The sequence below is a fragment of the Aquarana catesbeiana genome, linkage group LG12 (genome assembly GCF_042186555.1).
Source record: "Aquarana catesbeiana isolate 2022-GZ linkage group LG12, ASM4218655v1, whole genome shotgun sequence".
Classification (NCBI taxonomy): domain Eukaryota; kingdom Metazoa; phylum Chordata; class Amphibia; order Anura; family Ranidae; genus Aquarana; species Aquarana catesbeiana.
Genome location: NC_133335.1, coordinates 242,557,647 through 242,575,512, shown reverse-complemented (window position 1 = coordinate 242,575,512; position 17,866 = coordinate 242,557,647). Strand labels below are relative to the sequence as shown.

At 44.1% G+C, this 17,866-nt stretch overlaps 2 protein-coding genes across 2 annotated transcripts in view; one reads left to right on the top strand and one right to left on the bottom strand.

Moving 5' to 3' along the window:
- The window catches only part of LOC141113733 (ketosamine-3-kinase-like), a 29,524-nt gene extending 22,512 nt beyond the window's left edge, over positions 1–7,012 (top strand). Inside the window, exon 6 of the mRNA XM_073607017.1 lies at positions 5,973–7,012. Coding sequence (XP_073463118.1) covers positions 5,973–6,317 — 345 coding nt within the window. The 3' untranslated portion in view covers positions 6,318–7,012. The remainder of the gene's footprint in view (positions 1–5,972) is intronic.
- The window catches only part of LOC141113417 (E3 ubiquitin/ISG15 ligase TRIM25-like), a 102,375-nt gene extending 85,386 nt beyond the window's left edge, over positions 1–16,989 (bottom strand). The window contains exon 1 of the mRNA XM_073606475.1: positions 15,418–16,989. Coding sequence (XP_073462576.1) covers positions 15,418–16,986 — 1,569 coding nt within the window. The 5' untranslated portion in view covers positions 16,987–16,989. The remainder of the gene's footprint in view (positions 1–15,417) is intronic.
- Between the last annotated feature and the right edge of the window lie 877 nt (positions 16,990–17,866).

Below are 17,866 nucleotides of genomic sequence, written 5' to 3'. Positions count from 1 at the left end.
CTCTCCTGAAATACTCTGCCCTGCTGGAGGACTCCTCTCCTTCCTCTATAACTCTCCTCTCCTGAAATACTCTGCACTGCTGGAGGACTCCTCTCCTTCCTCTATAACTCTCCTCTCCTGAAATACTCTGCACTGCTGGAGGACTCCTCTCCTTCCTCTATAACTCTCCTCTCCTGAAATACTCTGCTGGAGGACTCTGCTCCCTCCTCTATAACTCTCCTCTCCTGAAATATTCTGCACTGCTGGAGGACTCTGCTCCTTCCTCTATAACTCTCCTCTCCTGAAATACTCTGCTGGAGGACTCTGCTCCTTCCTCTATAACTCTCCTCTCCTGAAATACTCTGCAATGCTGGAGGACTCCTCTCCTTCCTCTATAACTCTCCTTCCTCTCCTGAAATACTCTGCTCTGCTGGAGGACTCTGCTCCTTCCTCTATAACTCTCCTCTCCTGAAATACTCTGCTGGAGGACTCTGCTCCTTCCTCTATAACTCTCCTCTCCTGAAATACTCTGCAATGCTGGAGGACTCCTCTCCTTCCTCTATAACTCTCCTCTCCTGAAATACTCTGCACTGCTGGGGGACTCTGCTCCTTACTTTATAACTCTCCTCTCCTGAAATACTCTGCACTGCTGGAGGACTCTGCTCCTTCCTCTATAACTCTCCTCTTTTGAAATACTCTGCACTGCTGGAGGACTCTTCTCCTTCCTCTATAACTCTCCTCTCCTGAAATACTCTGCACTGCTGGAGGACTCTGCTCCTTCCTCTATAACTCTCCTCTCCTGAAATACTCTGCACTGCTGGAGGACTCTGCTCCTTACTTTATAACTCTCCTCTCCTGAAATACTCTGCACTGCTGGAGGACTCTGCTCCTTCCTCTATAACTCTCCTCTCCTGAAATACTCTGCTCTGCTGGAGGACTCTGCTCCTTCCTCTATAACTCTCCTCTCCTGAAATACTCTGCACTGCTGGAGGACTCTGCTCCTTCCTCTATAACTCTCCTCTCCTGAAATACTCTGCACTGCTGGGGGACTCTGCTCCTTACTTTATAACTCTCCTCTCCTGAAATACTCTACACTGCTGGAGGACTCTGCTCCTTCCTCTATAACTCTCCTCTCCTGAAATACTCTGCACTGCTGGAGGACTCTGCTCCTTCCTCTATAACTCTCCTCTCCTGAAATACTCAGCTGGAGGACTCTTCTCCTTCCTCTATAACTCTCCTCTCCTGAAATACTCTGCACTGCTGGAGGACTCTGCTCCTCCCTCTATAATTCTCCTCTCCTGAAATACTCTGCTGGAGGACTCTGCTCCTTCCTCTATAACTCTCCTCTCCTGAAATACTCTGCTGGAGGACTCTTCTCCTTCCTCTATAACTCTCCTCTCCTGAAATACTCTGCACTGCTGGAGGACTCTGCTCCTTCCTCTATAACTCTCCTCTCCTGAAATACTCTGCACTGCTGGAGGACTCTGCTCCTTCCTCTATAACTCTCCTCTCCTGAAATACTCTGCACTGCTGGAGGACTCCTCTCCTTCCTCTATAACTCTCCTCTCCTGAAATACTCTGCATTGCTGGAGGACTCTGCTCCTTCCTCTATAACTCTCCTCTCCTGAAATACTCTGCACTGCTGGAGGACTCCTCTCCTTCCTCTATAACTCTCCTCTCCTGAAATACTCTGCATTGCTGGAGGACTCTGCTCCTTCCTCTATAACTCTCCTCTCCTGAAATACTCTGCACTGCTGGAGGACTCTGCTCCTTCCTCTATAACTCTCCTCTCCTGAAATACTCTGCTCTGCTGGAGGACTCTGCTCCTTCCTCTATAACTCTCCTCTCCTGAAATACTCTGCACTGCTGGAGGACTCTGCTCCTTTCTCTATAACTCTCCTCTCCTGAAATACTCTGCACTGCTGGAGGACTCTGCTCCTTCCTCTATAACTCTCCTCTCCTGAAATACTCTGCACTGCTGGGGGACTCTGCTCCTTCCTCTATAACTCTCCTCTCCTGAAATACTCTGCTCTTCTGGAGGACTCTGCTCCTTCCTCTATAACTCTCCTCTCCTGAAATACTCAGCTGGAGGACTCTTCTCCTTCCTCTATAACTCTCCTCTCCTGAAATACTCTGCACTGCTGGAGGACTCTGCTCCTTCCTCTATAACTCTCCTCTCCTGAAATACTCTGCACTGCTGGAGGACTCTGCTCCTTCCTCTATAACTCTCCTCTCCTGAAATACTCTGCACTGCTGGAGGACTCCTCTCCTTCCTCTATAACTCTCCTCTCCTGAAATACTCTGCACTGCTGGAGGACTCCTCTCCTTCCTCTATAACTCTCCTCTCCTGAAATACTCTGCACTGCTGGAGGACTCCTCTCCTTCCTCTATAACTCTCCTCTCCTGAAATACTCTGCACTGCTGGAGGACTCCTCTCCTTCCTCTATAACTCTCCTCTCCTGAAATACTCTGCTCTGCTGGAGGACTCTGCTCCTTCCTCTATAACTCTCCTCTCCTGAAATACTCTGCTGGAGGACTCTGCTCCTTCCTCTATAACTCTCCTCTCCTGAAATACTCTGCAATGCTGGAGGACTCCTCTCCTTCCTCTATAACTCTCCTCTCCTGAAATACTCTGCACTGCTGGGGGACTCTGCTCCTTACTTTATAACTCTCCTCTCCTGAAATACTCTGCACTGCTGGAGGACTCTGCTCCTTCCTCTATAACTCTCCTCTCCTGAAATACTCTGCACTGCTGGGGGACTCTGCTCCTTCCTCTATAACTCTCCTCTCCTGAAATACTCTGCACTGCTGGAGGACTCTGCTCCTTCCTCTATAACTCTCCTCTCCTGAAATACTCTACACTGCTGGAGGACTCTGCTCCTTCCTCTATAACTCTCCTCTCCTGAAATACTCTGCTGGAGGACTCTTCTCCTTCCTCTATAACTCTCCTCTCCTGAAATACTCTGCACTGCTGGAGGACTCTGCTCCTTCCTCTATAACTCTCCTCTCCTGAAATACTCTGCACTGCTGGAGGACTCTGCTCCTTCCTCTATAACTCTCCTCTCCTGAAATACTCTGCTGGAGGACTCTACTCCTTCCTCTATAACTCTCCTCTCCTGAAATACTCTGCTGGAGGACTCTGCTCCTTCCTCTATAACTCTCCTCTCCTGAAATACTCTGCACTGCTGGGGGACTCTGCTCCTTACTTTATAACTATCCTCTCCTGAAATACTCTGCACTGCTGGAGGACTCTGCTCCTTCCTCTATAACTCTCCTCTCCTGAAATACTCTGCTCTGCTGGAGGACTCTGCTCCTTCCTCTATAACTCTCCTCTCCTGAAATACTCTGCACTGCTGGAGGACTCTGCTCCTTCCTCTATAACTCTCCTCTCCTGAAATACTCTGCTGGAGGACTCTGCTCCTTCCTCTATAACTCTCCTCTCCTGAAATACTCTGCACTGCTGGAGGACTCTGCTCCTTCCTCTATAACTCTCCTCTCCTGAAATACTCTGCTGGAGGACTCTGCTCCTTCCTCTATAACTCTCCTCTCCTGAAATACTCTGCTGGAGGACTCTGCTCCTTCCTCTATAACTCTCCTCTCCTGAAATACTCTGCACTGCTGGAGGACTCTGCTCCTTCCTCTATAACTCTCCTCTCCTGAAATACTCTGCTGGAGGACTCTGCTCCTTCCTCTATAACTCTCCTCTCCTGAAATACTCTGCTGGAGGACTCCTCTCCTTCCTCTATAACTCTCCTCTCCTGAAATACTCTGCACTGCTGGAGGACTCTGCTCCTTCCTCTATATAACTCTCCTCTCCTGAAATACTCTGCTCTGCTGGGGGACTCTGCTCCTTCCTCTATAACTCTCCTCTCCTGAAATACTCTGCTCTGCTGGAGGACTCTGCTACTTCCTCTATAACTCTCCTCTCCTGAAATACTCTGCACTGCTGGAGGACTCTGCTCCTTCCTCTATAACTCTCCTCTCCTGAAATACTCTGCTCTGCTGGAGGACTCTGCTCCTTCCTCTATAACTCTCCTCTCCTGAAATACTCTGCACTGCTGGAGGACTCTGCTCCTTCCTCTATAACTCTCCTCTCCTGAAATACTCTGCACTGCTGGAGGACTCTGCTCCTTCCTCTATAACTCTCCTCTCCTGAAATACTCTGCTGGAGGACTCTGCTCCTTCCTCTATAACTCTCCTCTCCTGAAATACTCTGCACTGCTGGAGGACTCTGCTCCTTCCTCTATAACTCTCCTCTCCTGAAATACTCTGCTGGAGGACTCTGCTCCTTCCTCTATAACTCTCCTCTCCTGAAATACTCTGCTGGAGGACTCTGCTCCTTCCTCTATAACTCTCCTCTCCTGAAATACTCTGCACTGCTGGAGGACTCTGCTCCTTCCTCTATAACTCTCCTCTCCTGAAATACTCTGCTGGAGGACTCTGCTCCTTCCTCTATAACTCTCCTCTCCTGAAATACTCTGCTGGAGGACTCCTCTCCTTCCTCTATAACTCTCCTCTCCTGAAATACTCTGCACTGCTGGAGGACTCTGCTCCTTCCTCTATATAACTCTCCTCTCCTGAAATACTCTGCTCTGCTGGGGGACTCTGCTCCTTCCTCTATAACTCTCCTCTCCTGAAATACTCTGCTCTGCTGGAGGACTCTGCTACTTCCTCTATAACTCTCCTCTCCTGAAATACTCTGCACTGCTGGAGGACTCTGCTCCTTCCTCTATAACTCTCCTCTCCTGAAATACTCTGCTCTGCTGGAGGACTCTGCTCCTTCCTCTATAACTCTCCTCTCCTGAAATACTCTGCACTGCTGGAGGACTCTGCTCCTTCCTCTATAACTCTCCTCTCCTGAAATACTCTGCACTGCTGGAGGACTCTGCTCCTTCCTCTATAACTCTCCTCTCCTGAAATACTCTGCTCTGCTGGAGGACTCTGCTCCTTCCTCTATAACTCTCCTCTCCTGAAATACTCTGCACTGCTGGAGGACTCTGCTCCTTCCTCTATAACTCTCCTCTCCTGAAATACTCTGCACTGCTGGAGGACTCTGCTCCTTCCTCTATAACTCTCCTCTCCTGAAATACTCTGCTCTGCTGGAGGACTCTGCTCCTTCCTCTATAACTCTCCTCTCCTGAAATACTCTGCACTGCTGGAGGACTCTGCTCCTTCCTCTATAACTCTCCTCTCCTGAAATACTCTGCTGGAGGACTCTGCTCCTTCCTCTATAACTCTCCTCTCCTGAAATACTCTGCTCTGCTGGAGGTCTCCTCTCCTTCCTCTATAACTCTCCTCTCCTGAAATACTCTGCACTGCTGGAGGACTCTGCTCCTTCCTCTATAACTCTCCTCTCCTGAAATACTCTGCACTGCTGGAGGACTCTGCTCCTTCCTCTATAACTCTCCTCTCCTGAAATACTCTGCACTGCTGGAGGACTCTGCTCCTTCCTCTATAACTCTCCTCTCCTGAAATACTCTGCTCTGCTGGAGGACTCTGCTCCTTCCTCTATAACTCTCCTCTCCTGAAATACTCTGCACTGCTGGAGGACTCTGCTCCTTCCTCTATAACTCTCCTCTCCTGAAATACTCTGCACTGCTGGAGGACTCTGCTCCTTCCTCTATAACTCTCCTCTCCTGAAATACTCTGCTCTGCTGGAGGACTCTGCTCCTTCCTCTATAACTCTCCTCTCCTGAAATACTCTGCACTGCTGGAGGACTCTGCTCCTTCCTCTATAACTCTCCTCTCCTGAAATACTCTGCACTGCTGGAGGACTCTGCTCCTTCCTCTATAACTCTCCTCTCCTGAAATACTCTGCTGGAGGACTCTGCTCCTTCCTCTATAACTCTCCTCTCCTGAAATACTCTGCTCTGCTGGAGGTCTCCTCTCCTTCCTCTATAACTCTCCTCTCCTGAAATACTCTGCACTGCTGGAGGACTCCCCTCCTTCCTCTATAACTCTCCTCTCCTATAACATATTTTTTCTCTCTTCAGGTGAAGCTTCAGAATGCTTTTAAAGACGCGGTGATTGTCCCGTCTCTCCTACACGGAGATTTATGGGAAGGGAACGCGGCAGAGGATGAGGATGGGCCGCTTCTCTTTGACCTGGGTTCTTTTTACGGCCATTCGGAATGTGACTTGTCTATTGGGGAGATATTTGGGGCTCAGTGTGACAACTTTTACTCGGCCTATCACAGGAGAGTTCCTCGATCTCCTGGCTATGAGGTCCGGCACCGGCTCTACCAACTCTTCCACTCCTTCAACAACTGGAACCACTTTGGTTTGGAGTTCAGAGGAGTCACCGAGAACCTCATGAGATGCCTCCTCCAGGTTTTGTAACAACAATATCATGAATATTATATATAAAAAACATGAAAAACATTCGCTGGCCCGACATTCCATCACTTGGAGGCCTCCTGCACACGGGGCGTCTTTACAGCGGCTGTTATGGGGGGCTTTGACTGTTTTTTTTTACTGCCTCTAAAAGCCCCTCCATGTTGGCCTATGTGTCCATGCACACAGGAACTGTCAGAGGCGTTTGGAGGCATGAGCATTTAGGGGCAGGAGAAAAGAAACGACAGCCCGTGCTTCCAGGAGCAGTAAAAACAAAAAAAATGCGTCTAATCGTGTCTAAACGCGCCAAGCCACGTTTGAAGTTTCTAGGCATTTTAACATTATAGGGAGTGTTTTTAATGAAAAAAAAAAAAAAGCCAAAAAACGCTAACGCCAAAAGATGCGGGTAAATGCACAAAAAAACCCAAAAAACGTTTATGTAAAAACGCGTCTCAATGCGAAAAAACAGCCGTTTTTAGTGCTGCTGTAACGCTGGCGTGTGTGCATGAGCCCTAAGCAAAGATTCTGTTTAACCGCTTGTCTACAGGGGCAATTTTTTCTTTTTCTTTTTTTTTTTTTTAATGCATACATGTTAAAATCAGCATTTTTTTTTCTAGAAATTACTGTAAAGCAGAGATCCTGGAGAATAAAATGGTTGCAGTTGCAATTTTTTATGTCGCTATTTATCGAATGCACATTTTCAGGGGAAAAAAACATAAAAAATGTTAGTGCAAAGAAACACAATATTTTATCATTTTATTTTTTATCTTTTTTAAAATATACAACATGGGGTTATGTAAAAGAAAGTTTCCTCAAAAAAACGGGACTTTAAAGGACCACGAACACTCAAGGGAGGATGTTTAATAGCAAATACAAATATTATTACATATAATTAACATCATATCAAAAAGAAGCTAAAACACATGATAACGCTGAAATACACATGAGATTGAAACGTGAAAAAGTGGAAGAAGCCCAGACCAACTGTCAGATAGACAGATACAATCCAACGCGTTTCGACATATAGCGTAAGGGTCTTCTTCAGGGAAAGAAAGGAAAGGTCACAGAGACAAGAAGGATAACCAAGGAGTGTTTTTGGTTATCCTTCATGTTTCTGTACCAGTGTACTCCCTTTTGTCCTCCTGCTTCCCTCCTCCTCCATTCTTTGCCCCTCATCCTGCCTCCTGGGCGATATTCTGGTGGCACGCAGGGAGACGCCGCATTAGACATGACATTTTGCTGTTTTTTATGTGGACATTCTCGCTCTCCTTTTATTGCCTTGACTAATCGATCTCCAGTGCTAAAAGCGTTAAACACATGAGGTCAGTTTTTGATATTAATACATTTGTATCTTTACTGATTAAACTGTTGTATATTTTCATTAATTGTATAACATTTTGTGTATAATCGTGATTTTTATATCAATCTTATTGATTGCTCGTAGCTATATGGAAGTCTTTCAGCCCTTTCCTTTCTTTCCTTGAAGAAGACCCTTACTCCATATGCCGAAACGCGTTGGTTTTATTATGTCTGCCTGAAGGTTGGTCTGGGCTTCTTCCACTTTATCATGTTTCAATCTCATGTGTATTTCAGTGTTATCGTGTGTTTTTGTTTCTTTTTGATACAATGTTAATTATTTGTAATAGAATTTTGTATTTTTTACTAAACATCCTCCCTTGAGTGTTCGTGGTCCTTTAAAGTCCAGTTTTTTGAGGAAACTTTCTTTCTTTCTTTCGTGTTGTACAAGGGATGTGGACCTGAACCTCTATTTTCCCATCCAATTAGTCTCAACCACTTTTTGTACAATATGGGGTTACGTCGAGTAAATAGATACCAAACTGGTTAAGTCCTAAAATTGCGCACGCCCATGGAACCACAATTAAAAAAAAAAACCTATGGTAGCCCAAATTCTCCAACCTTTAAATAAAACCTTTACAGGGCATCAGTTAAGAGTTGCTGATGTAAGCGAACACATGCTCGGCGCTCGCCCTATACTGTGCTTTTTTTATGGGGCGTGTATGGGCGTGCTTTAATATTTTCTTTTATTATTTTTATTTGTTTAGTAAATTTTTACACTTTTTTGCTACTTTATTGCTACATGGCTATATGGCTGCATGGGCAGGTGACAGGTCCTCTTTATGTAGACACGGGGGAGGACAACACAACCCCCCCAATGTCTCCCCCGCCTTCCGATGTAACCAATGCAGGAAAAGCTGCATCCTCTCCTACACTAGCCGAGGGATAACAGCTAAGCTGAAGTTTACGTTTAAGGGTTAAATGTTAAGGTTAAGGGCTCACCCTGAGGCCCTTAACCCTTAACAGTTAACCCTGACTAGGGATGCACCATTTTTGTTACGAGTACCGATCCTTTTTTTTTTTTTTTACTCGCCGATACTAATTACTGATATCTGCCAGTGTTCCGTCAGATATGGCGACCCATCAGAATCGTCGCCACCATCTTGCTACACCCCGCACTCCTCCACAGTAAAGATACACGGAGAAGGGGGGCAAGCGGACATCTTGTTACACCCACAGGAGTTCTGCATTTCACACTAATTTTTCACAGGAAACGGAGCTTATGTGGTGAAATACAGGATTTAGAAATCCGACGGACTGTTTAGTCGTCGAATTTTAAAAGCAGCGGCAAACCTGCTGATCTCACAGGTTTGCTAATGTGACAGAACAGCGCTGCTTTTATAACTCATCATCTAAACCGTCCGATGGATTTCCAAACCCTGTATTTCACCATATAAGCTCAGTTTCCTGTTAAAAAATAACTGTGAGGTGCAAAACTCCGGTGGGTGTAACAAGATGTCCGCTTGCCCCCTTCTCCGTGTATCGTCACTGTGGAGCAGTGCGGGGTGTACCAAGATGGCGGCGACGGAACGTCACTTCCGTCACCAATTCTGACGGGTCGCCTAATCTGACGGAACACCGGCAACTGTTTTGTTTACACTGCAGCTGCCAGCAACGGCACAAAGCACTGAAGAGTTATTTACAAATGAAATAAATGTTTTTTTCTTTCTTTTATTTTGCGCTTTTTTTTTTTTTCCCCCAATGTGAAATGTGTAAGTATATGTTAAAGGTGTAAAAATATTATCGAACAAAGCAAACAAAAAATAAATTAATAAAAAGTTTTAACCACTTAAAGAGGAGGTCCAGTCAAAAAAAATTAAAAGTCAGCAGCTACAAATACTGCAGCTGTTGACTTTTAATTGGACACTTACCTGTCCCGGGGTCCAGTGATGCGGGGGATCAAAGCCCCGCTCGTCCCCCCCCTTCGTTCGGTGGCACCGGCATTGCAACTGTGGGTGCCGGGTTGTGGCTTCACAGCCTGGCACCCACTGCGCATGCGCGAGCGGCGCCGCACGCCGTGATTGGCCGCTCAGTCACCTGGGACCTGTAATGGGTCCCAGACGATTGACAGGAGGGAGGGAGCAGAACCGAGCCCTTCCTGTGCCGAGGGGGAAGTGATGTCACCAGCCCAGGCACTGGAAGAGGCAGACTACGAGGGACCCCCTAGCAACAGGCATTTAGAGGTAAGTTAAAAAAAAAAAAATCCAAATGTTTTTTTGTATTTTTTTTTTAGGATTTTTAATGTAGTTTTTTTTTTTTGGGTGGAACGCCACTTTAAGGACCAGCCTCGTTTTGGATTTTAGGTGTTTACATGTTTAAAACAGGGTTTTTTGCTAGAAAATTACTTAGAACCCCCAAACATTATATATTGTTTTTTTTTCTAACACCCTAGAGAATAAAATGGCAGTCAATGCAATACTTTTTTTTTGCACCATATTTGCGCAGCGGTCTTATAAGCGCACTTTTTTTTGGAAAAAATTCACTTTTTTGAATAAAAAAATAAGACAACAGTAAAGTTAGCCCATTTTTTTTTTTTATATTGTGAAATATAATGTTAGGCCAAGTAAATTCATACCCAACATGTCACACTTCAAAATTGCACCCGCTCGGGGAATGGCGTCAAACTTTTACCCTCAAAAATCTCCATAGGCGACGTTTAAAATTTTTTTACAGGTTGCATGTTTTGCATTACAGAGGAGGTCTAGTGCTAGAATTATTGCTCTCGCTCTAACGGTCGTGGCAATACCTCACATGTGTGGTTTGACCACCGTTTTCATATGCGGGCGCTACTCACGTATGCGTTCGCTTCTGCGCGCGGGCTCGTCGGGAAGAGGGGTTCTTAAAAATTTTTTTTTATTTTTATTATTTATTTTACATGACTTTATTTATTTTTACACTGTTTTTTGAATAAAAAAAATTGTGTCACTTTTATTCCTATTACAAGGAATGTAAATATCCCTTGTAATAGAAAAAAGCATGACAGGTCCTCTTATATATGAGATCCGGGGGGTCAAAAAGACCTCAAATCTCATATTTACACTAAAATGCAATAAAAAAAAAAAAAAAAAAAATCATTTAAAAAAATGACATTGAAAAAAATGTGCCTTTAAGAGGCATGGGCGGAAGTGACGTTTTGACGTCGCTTCCGCCCTGCAGTGTCATGGAGACGAGTTGGGCGCCATCTTAGCCTCCCTCATCTCCAGGCACAGTAGGGAGACAGACGCGATCGCCGCCGCCGCTACCAACGGCTGTGGTAAGCGGCGGAGGGCACCGGATCGCGGCGGGAGAGGGGGGGGGCACCTCTCCCACCACCGATAAAAGTGATCTTGCGGCGAATCAGCCGCAGAGACCACTATTATCTGAAAGCCGACCGCCGCACGAAAACGGGGATACCGGGGTTATGGCAGCTAGCTGGTGCCATAACAACGATATCCGCCGCCAAACTTTGGACATACAACGGCGCGCGGCGGTCAGCAAGTGGTTAATTATTATCACTTTATAAAATAAAAGTAAAAAAACAGGAAAATAATAATTAAATGGAGAAGAAGAAATAAAGTAAGGCTGATTCAAGTAAATTAAGGGTCAATACGGGGTTAAACGGAGGAGTATTTACAGGTTGCTTTAACCACTTCCAACCGTCTGCCGTACATATACTACAGCAAGGTGGCGCTATTGTGCAAAATCACGTACCTGTACATGATTTTGTCAATAGCCACTGGGAGGGGGGGGTTTGCGTGCACGCGCCATCGGAGCCGCGATCGTGCGCTGATTGGCCACAGGGGGGAGCCAATCAGTGGGCCACCCGCGATCGCTCCCCACAGAGACAGAACTGCTAATCAGGAACATGGATCATGCGGTGAGCCCATCCCCCCCCCCCGCACAGTTAGAAACCCACTGAGGCGGGGTTCACACCTATGTGTATTGGATGCGGGGTCCAATTCGCCTCCAGTTCACAGTAGCCAGAGATTTTGACCGGCTCTCTATGGGGACGGTTCACATATCTCCGCAGCGGGTCCGGTGCGTTTTGCATCCGGCGCGTTGCGCCTTTTGGTCGGTTTCAGGTCCGAATTCAGGCCAAAAAATTTGGGCTGAAATCGGACCTGAAACGGTGAACGGGAACGCACCGCACCCCCTGCCGTGAGCCGCATGCGGCGATGGCGTGAACCCAGCCCGAGGGAACATTGTTAACCCTTTGATCGCCCCTGATGTTAACCCCTTCCCTGCCAGTGTCATTTATACTGTGCCGGTGCATATTTTTAAGCACTGGTGACTGTAATAAGGTCGCTAGTTCCCTAAAAAGTGTCAAAAGTGTCAGCCAGGGGTCCGATCTGTCCGCCGCAATGTTGCAGTCCCGCTAAAAATTGCTGATTACCAACCATTACTAGTAAATAAATAAAAAATGCCATAAAAATATTCCACAGACGCGATAACTTTTGCCCAAACCAATCAATATACGCTTATTGCGATTTTTTTTTTGTAGCAGAATATATATCGGCCTAAACTGATGACTACATTTGCTTTTTTACATTTTTTTTTTTTGGAAATGTTTTATAGCAGAAAGTAAAAAATGTTTTTATTTTTTTTTCAAAATTGTCAGTCTTTTTTTTTGTTTATAGTGCCAAAAATAAAAACCGCGGAGGTGATCAAATACCAGCAAAATAAAGCTCTATTTGTGGGGGAAAAAAAAATACATCAATTTTGTTTGGGTGCAGGGCCGCGCAAATCGTCATTTAAAGTGACGCACTGCCGTATCGCAAAAAGTGGCCTGGCCATTAAAGGGGGTAAATCCTTTCCAGGGCTGAACAAAAAAAAAGTTTGAATTATTATTAGTTTCCCAGAAGAGTTGAAGCTGTTATAGCTGCAAAGAGCGGAGCCAACTCAATATTGAACCCTCCGGACTAAGACTGGGATGTCATTAAAGTTCATGTAAAGGCAGGCGTCCCAATACTTTTGACAATATGGTGTATGTTTTGGCTCATCTCGGTCACAAGCCTGCTCATCTATGGCCGGATAAATACATATAGTATAGAAAGCATTGGGGAGGATGTTCCATTTTACTCACCTTTCACCCAAGATTCACATTTTTTTTTAAATTGGATTAATTTTTAAAAAATAGGTGAATGAGGCTGCATTCCCGCCATAGCGTATCGTGCAAAAAAGTGCGTCTCACTTGCATTGCCATTCATTGTTAACGGCACCCCAAAAGCGGCAAAACATATGCGTGGTTTTTGATTGGTTAAAAAAAAAAAAAAAAACGTATGAAGCTTGGTGCTCAGAGAGGTGGAGGAGATACTTTGCTGTGCGGAGCTCCGCCCATTGAAGTGGCTCAAAAATACCCATACCGCACAAAAACGATTCTGCAAACGATCAGCAAACGCTAAAATGTGAATCTAGAAATCAACCTCTAAATATTAAAATGAATCCGATTCAAAGAGGAAAGAATTCTTCTTAAAGCGGCTGTACACCCGCAGGTGAAAAAAAAAAAAACCTGTAAGGCAAAGGCATAATGAGCTAGTTTGCAATGCATTATGAAATACTCAGCTTAGAACGAGGCGCCAGTATCTCACCCGATCCACGCCGAGGGAGCTGACATTTTGCCCTCGGCGCGTCTTCCGGGTTCGCGGCTCCGGCGCTGTGAGTGGCCGGAGGCCGCGATGACGTCACTCGTTTTCGTCCCAGCAAGGTCCAGGAGCGTCTGCCGGACCTTAGGCCGGGCATTCACAGCGCATGCGCCGCTGACGTCACGTCAGCGGCCGCATGCAAAGTGAATATCTCCTAAACCGTACAGGTTTAGGAGATATTCTTTTTACCTCCAGGTAAGCTTTATTATAGGCTTACCTGTAGGTAAAAGTTCATATTTGGGGTATACAACCACTTTAATAATGCAGAAGATTTTGCTGAGAAGAGGGACGGTTGCCTACGATGCCGGAACTGAGAGCGCAGAAAAAAGAATACATTTGTGACGTGGTCGGTCGCCTTTTTTTTTTTTACCTGAACCGAAATCTGTACACCCAGAACACAAACACCGCAATGACATAAACACCACACAGACCAGCAGCCAAAAATGTATGCAAATAAATCTTTATTTTCCACTCGATAAACCTGTAAGGGAGCCGCAGCGTTACATTCCAAGGTGAGGTCTGCAGAATGTCACTAACAATATATATATATATGACAATATATGATGATAAAATAAATGTGTGTGTATTACATATATATTAAAATAATATTATATTTTTTTCTACAATACATTATTTTATTATATATATTGTTATAAGGCAAATGCTGTGTGTGTATATATATAATATATTTGTTATGTTAAAGAACTAAAATATATATATCTATATAGATATATACAGATATATATCTATATAGATATATATATATATTTAATTACACTATTTTATTTTATTTTATTTTATATATTATTGTATCACAAACAAATAACATAATTTAAGATTAAAAAGACAAATTTTATATATATATAGATCGATCGATCTATCTATCTATCTATCTATCTATCTATCTATCTATCTATCTATCTATCTATTTATCTATCTATCTATCTATCTATCTATCTATCTATCTATCTATCTATCTATCTATCTATCTATCTATCTATCTATATCTATCTATCTATCTATATATATATACATATATACACATATATATATATATATATATATATATATATATATATATATATATATATATATATATATATATATATATATATGTGTATGTATATATAAATATTATTATATTTTATAACGTATAAATATATTCTATACTGTATATATGCACCATATGCTGTGCCTTTTCCTTATATTGTCTTGTTGCCAATCTTAGTCCTGTCAGACAATAAAAATATGTTTTACCCCATATATATTATTTTATATATTTGTAATTTAATAATAAATAAATAAAAAAATAAATTTTATATATATTTTATTTTATATATATATATATATATATATATATATATATATATATATATATATATATATATATATATATATATATATATTTATATATATATATATATATATATATATATATATATATATATATGTGTATATATAAAATTTTTATTCGCATTATATTACAAATATAAAATATAATTTAGGAAAAAAACACAATTGTCATGTTGCTAATCTTAGTTCTGTCAGCCATTTAAAAATTTGGAAAACCCCTATCTGCTGCTTGACATTTTGGTCTTGGGTGGAGGCCAGCTGGATAAATCACCCTTCAGCTTTGTGCGGCTAAAGGAGTGAGACTCGTTTGGCTTCAGCATTGCGCACATTCAGCAGACACACCTGGCTGCAGACGTCCCATACAAAAGGCCGATGGGTGATTCGGTTATATCTGGAATACCATTGGCTGGACTGACCCTTGAATGTGTGGTTTTAATTTTTTTCCCCTGTAGTAGTCTAGTGCATACAGTAGGTAGACAATGAAAGGGTTGATTGGTTAAGGTGCAAGTGCAGCAAATAAAAATGATACACAATATTCTTTGGCACAGGCATTCATAGAGGGGCCCCTGTGCAAAACCAGTGCCCCCCCCCAAGCACATTTACTGTAACTACCGTCTATCAATTGACAGGTAGACAGAAGTGAGTGTCCAGATCTATGTGAGGGTCCCAACACCCATCTAGCATTGATAGGCTCTTAAGTCTCAGAGGGCCCCTGTGCAGTCCACCCCTGCCAGTGCTGTGTATGGTTATGTCAAGCCATCATCGAAAAAGTCCTAACTTCTAATTCTCAACCAGCAGTCATCTTTGTCCTCTAGAACACCAAAAGCAGCATGGAGGGGCTCCATAAAGATGGTGGAAAAAGTGTGCAAGTGTCTGATTTGGTCCCCCAGCTCATAAAAGGACAGCCGCCCGCCTTCGTAATCCAGATAGACCCTGAATCTCCGACCCAGTCTCTGGAAGGGTATGAGGAGCTCTTCTCCATCATGTATCACAGAGTACTGATTTTGATATCTGGTTAGACACCAGGACTTGGCGTTTTCTCCTAGCCACGAATGGTCCCCATGCCTGTCTATGGAGGGGTAGGCCAGGCCCATCATCCAGTCTCCCAGTTCACTGGTCTCCACTTCCCAGAAGTGCCGTCCTGAGGAGAAGCTCCTGCAGCTTATAACTTGGCCGTCCTCAAATCTCTCCGGTGATTCTGGATAATACTGTTCTGTCTGGGGCAACAAAGCCATTTTCCTGTCCGGAGACACGGCTATGTTAGCTGCTGCTGTTTTTACATCCAGAACTATGTCTGAAGCTTCGAGAATGGAGATCCTTGAGGAAAGATCTTTCACAATGTCCGAAAGTCCTGAGTGGATGGTCTCCAAGGTCAGACCTTCATCCAGGTCTCCTGTGCCAAGACTCTGGCTATCGTGTCCATTTAGGAAACTTTTATCCCATTCCTCTGGGATGCAAAAGTCCAACTTCTGATCCTGCAAGAACCCTATTGGGTCGGTCATGTTGCACAGCTCCTCGATGTGTTGTCTCTTTCTGGACAGCTCGTCCTTCTTGACTTCGAGAGGCTTAATCAGACCAGAGATATGCTCGGAAAACTTCTCACCCCCTCTGAAGACCTCGGTCAGGACTCTTTTCTCCAGATCTTCTAGTTGCCTCCTGATGTTTCTAAACAGAGCAGTTGCCTTGTCTGCCAAGTCAAGGACCCTTTCTTGCCTTTCTCTAACGTTCTCCTGAAAATTCCGGATTTGACCATCAATGTCCTCTTCCTTGGAGGCCAGTACATCTAGAAGCTTTCTCAGCTTTCCCTTCTTCTTGTCAGATGCTTCATCAATCAGCTTCACCTTGTGTTCGGCCGGGCAGCAGTTGATACATATACATTTTGCATCATCGTAACAATAAAGCATCAGGTTTTTTTTGTGGAAGGAGCATTTTCGATCTTCCAGGGAGGCAGTGGGATCGATTAGGATATGCTCGTCTGATTTGCTGTGGGCTTTCAGGTGGTCGTGGCACAAAGAACATTCGCATTGCAGACACGTTTTCACAGCGGGTGTTGGAGAATCCAGGCAGAACGTGCATGGAACAGCAAATCCCTCCGATTCCGGCTGCTTGGAGTAGAACATCTCCACTATGTTTTGGAGGTTGCTGTTGGCTTGCAGAGCCGGACGGTCCTGAAACTCCTCTCGGCACTCTGGACAGGAATAGACTCCACAAGCATCTTGTGCCCCCAGTGCCCGAGCGATGCAAGCCCGGCAGAAGTTGTGCCCACAGGTCAGTGTTACCGGGACGTTAAAGATGTTCAGGCAGATCGAGCAGCTCAGTCTGTCCGTCAAGCCGGAGATCTCCATGGTTATGATGAGGAGGCGGAAGAAGCGACGGTTAAAAGGCTGCTTCGGAAGGGAGGGCTGGCTTTGTTTGGGTTTTTTTTAAACCAGGAAACCTGTTTGTACCTACATACCTTAAATATCTCATCTGTTGACACATTTTTGTCATTTGTTTTAAAAGTCTAACCACTTGAAGAGCAGGCCTTTTTTTTCTGACACTTTTTGTTGCAAGTAAAAATCTGTATTATTTTGCTAGAAAATTACTTAGAACCCCCAAACATTATATATATATATATATATACACACAGTGCCTTGAAAAAGTATTCACACCCCTTGAAATTTTCCACATATTGTCAGGTTACAACCAAAAACATAAATGTATTTTATTGGGATTTTATGTGATAGACCAACACAAAGTGTCACATAATTGTGAAGTGGAAGGAAAATGATAAATGATACAAATAAATATGTGAAAAGTGTGGGGGGGCGTTTGTATGGCGCCCCCCCGGAGTCAATACTTTGTAGAACCCCCTTTCTCTACAAGTCTTTTTGGGGGTGTCTCTACCAGCTTTGCACATCTAGAGAGGGACATTTCTGCCCATTCTTCTTTGTAAAATATCTCAAGCTCTGTCAGATTGGATGGAGAGCGTCTGTGAACAGCTATTTTCAAGTCTTGTCACAGATTCTCAATGTGATTAAGGTCTGGACTGTGACTGGGCCATTCCAACACATGAATATGCTTTGATCTAACCCATTCCATTGTAGCTCTTGCTGGATGTTTCGGGTCGTTGTCCTGCTGGAAGGTCAACCTCCGCCCCAGTCTCAAGTCTTTTGCAGACTCTTCCCATCACCTCTTACCCGCTTCCCTGTCCATGCTGAAGAAAAGCATCCCCACCACATGAAG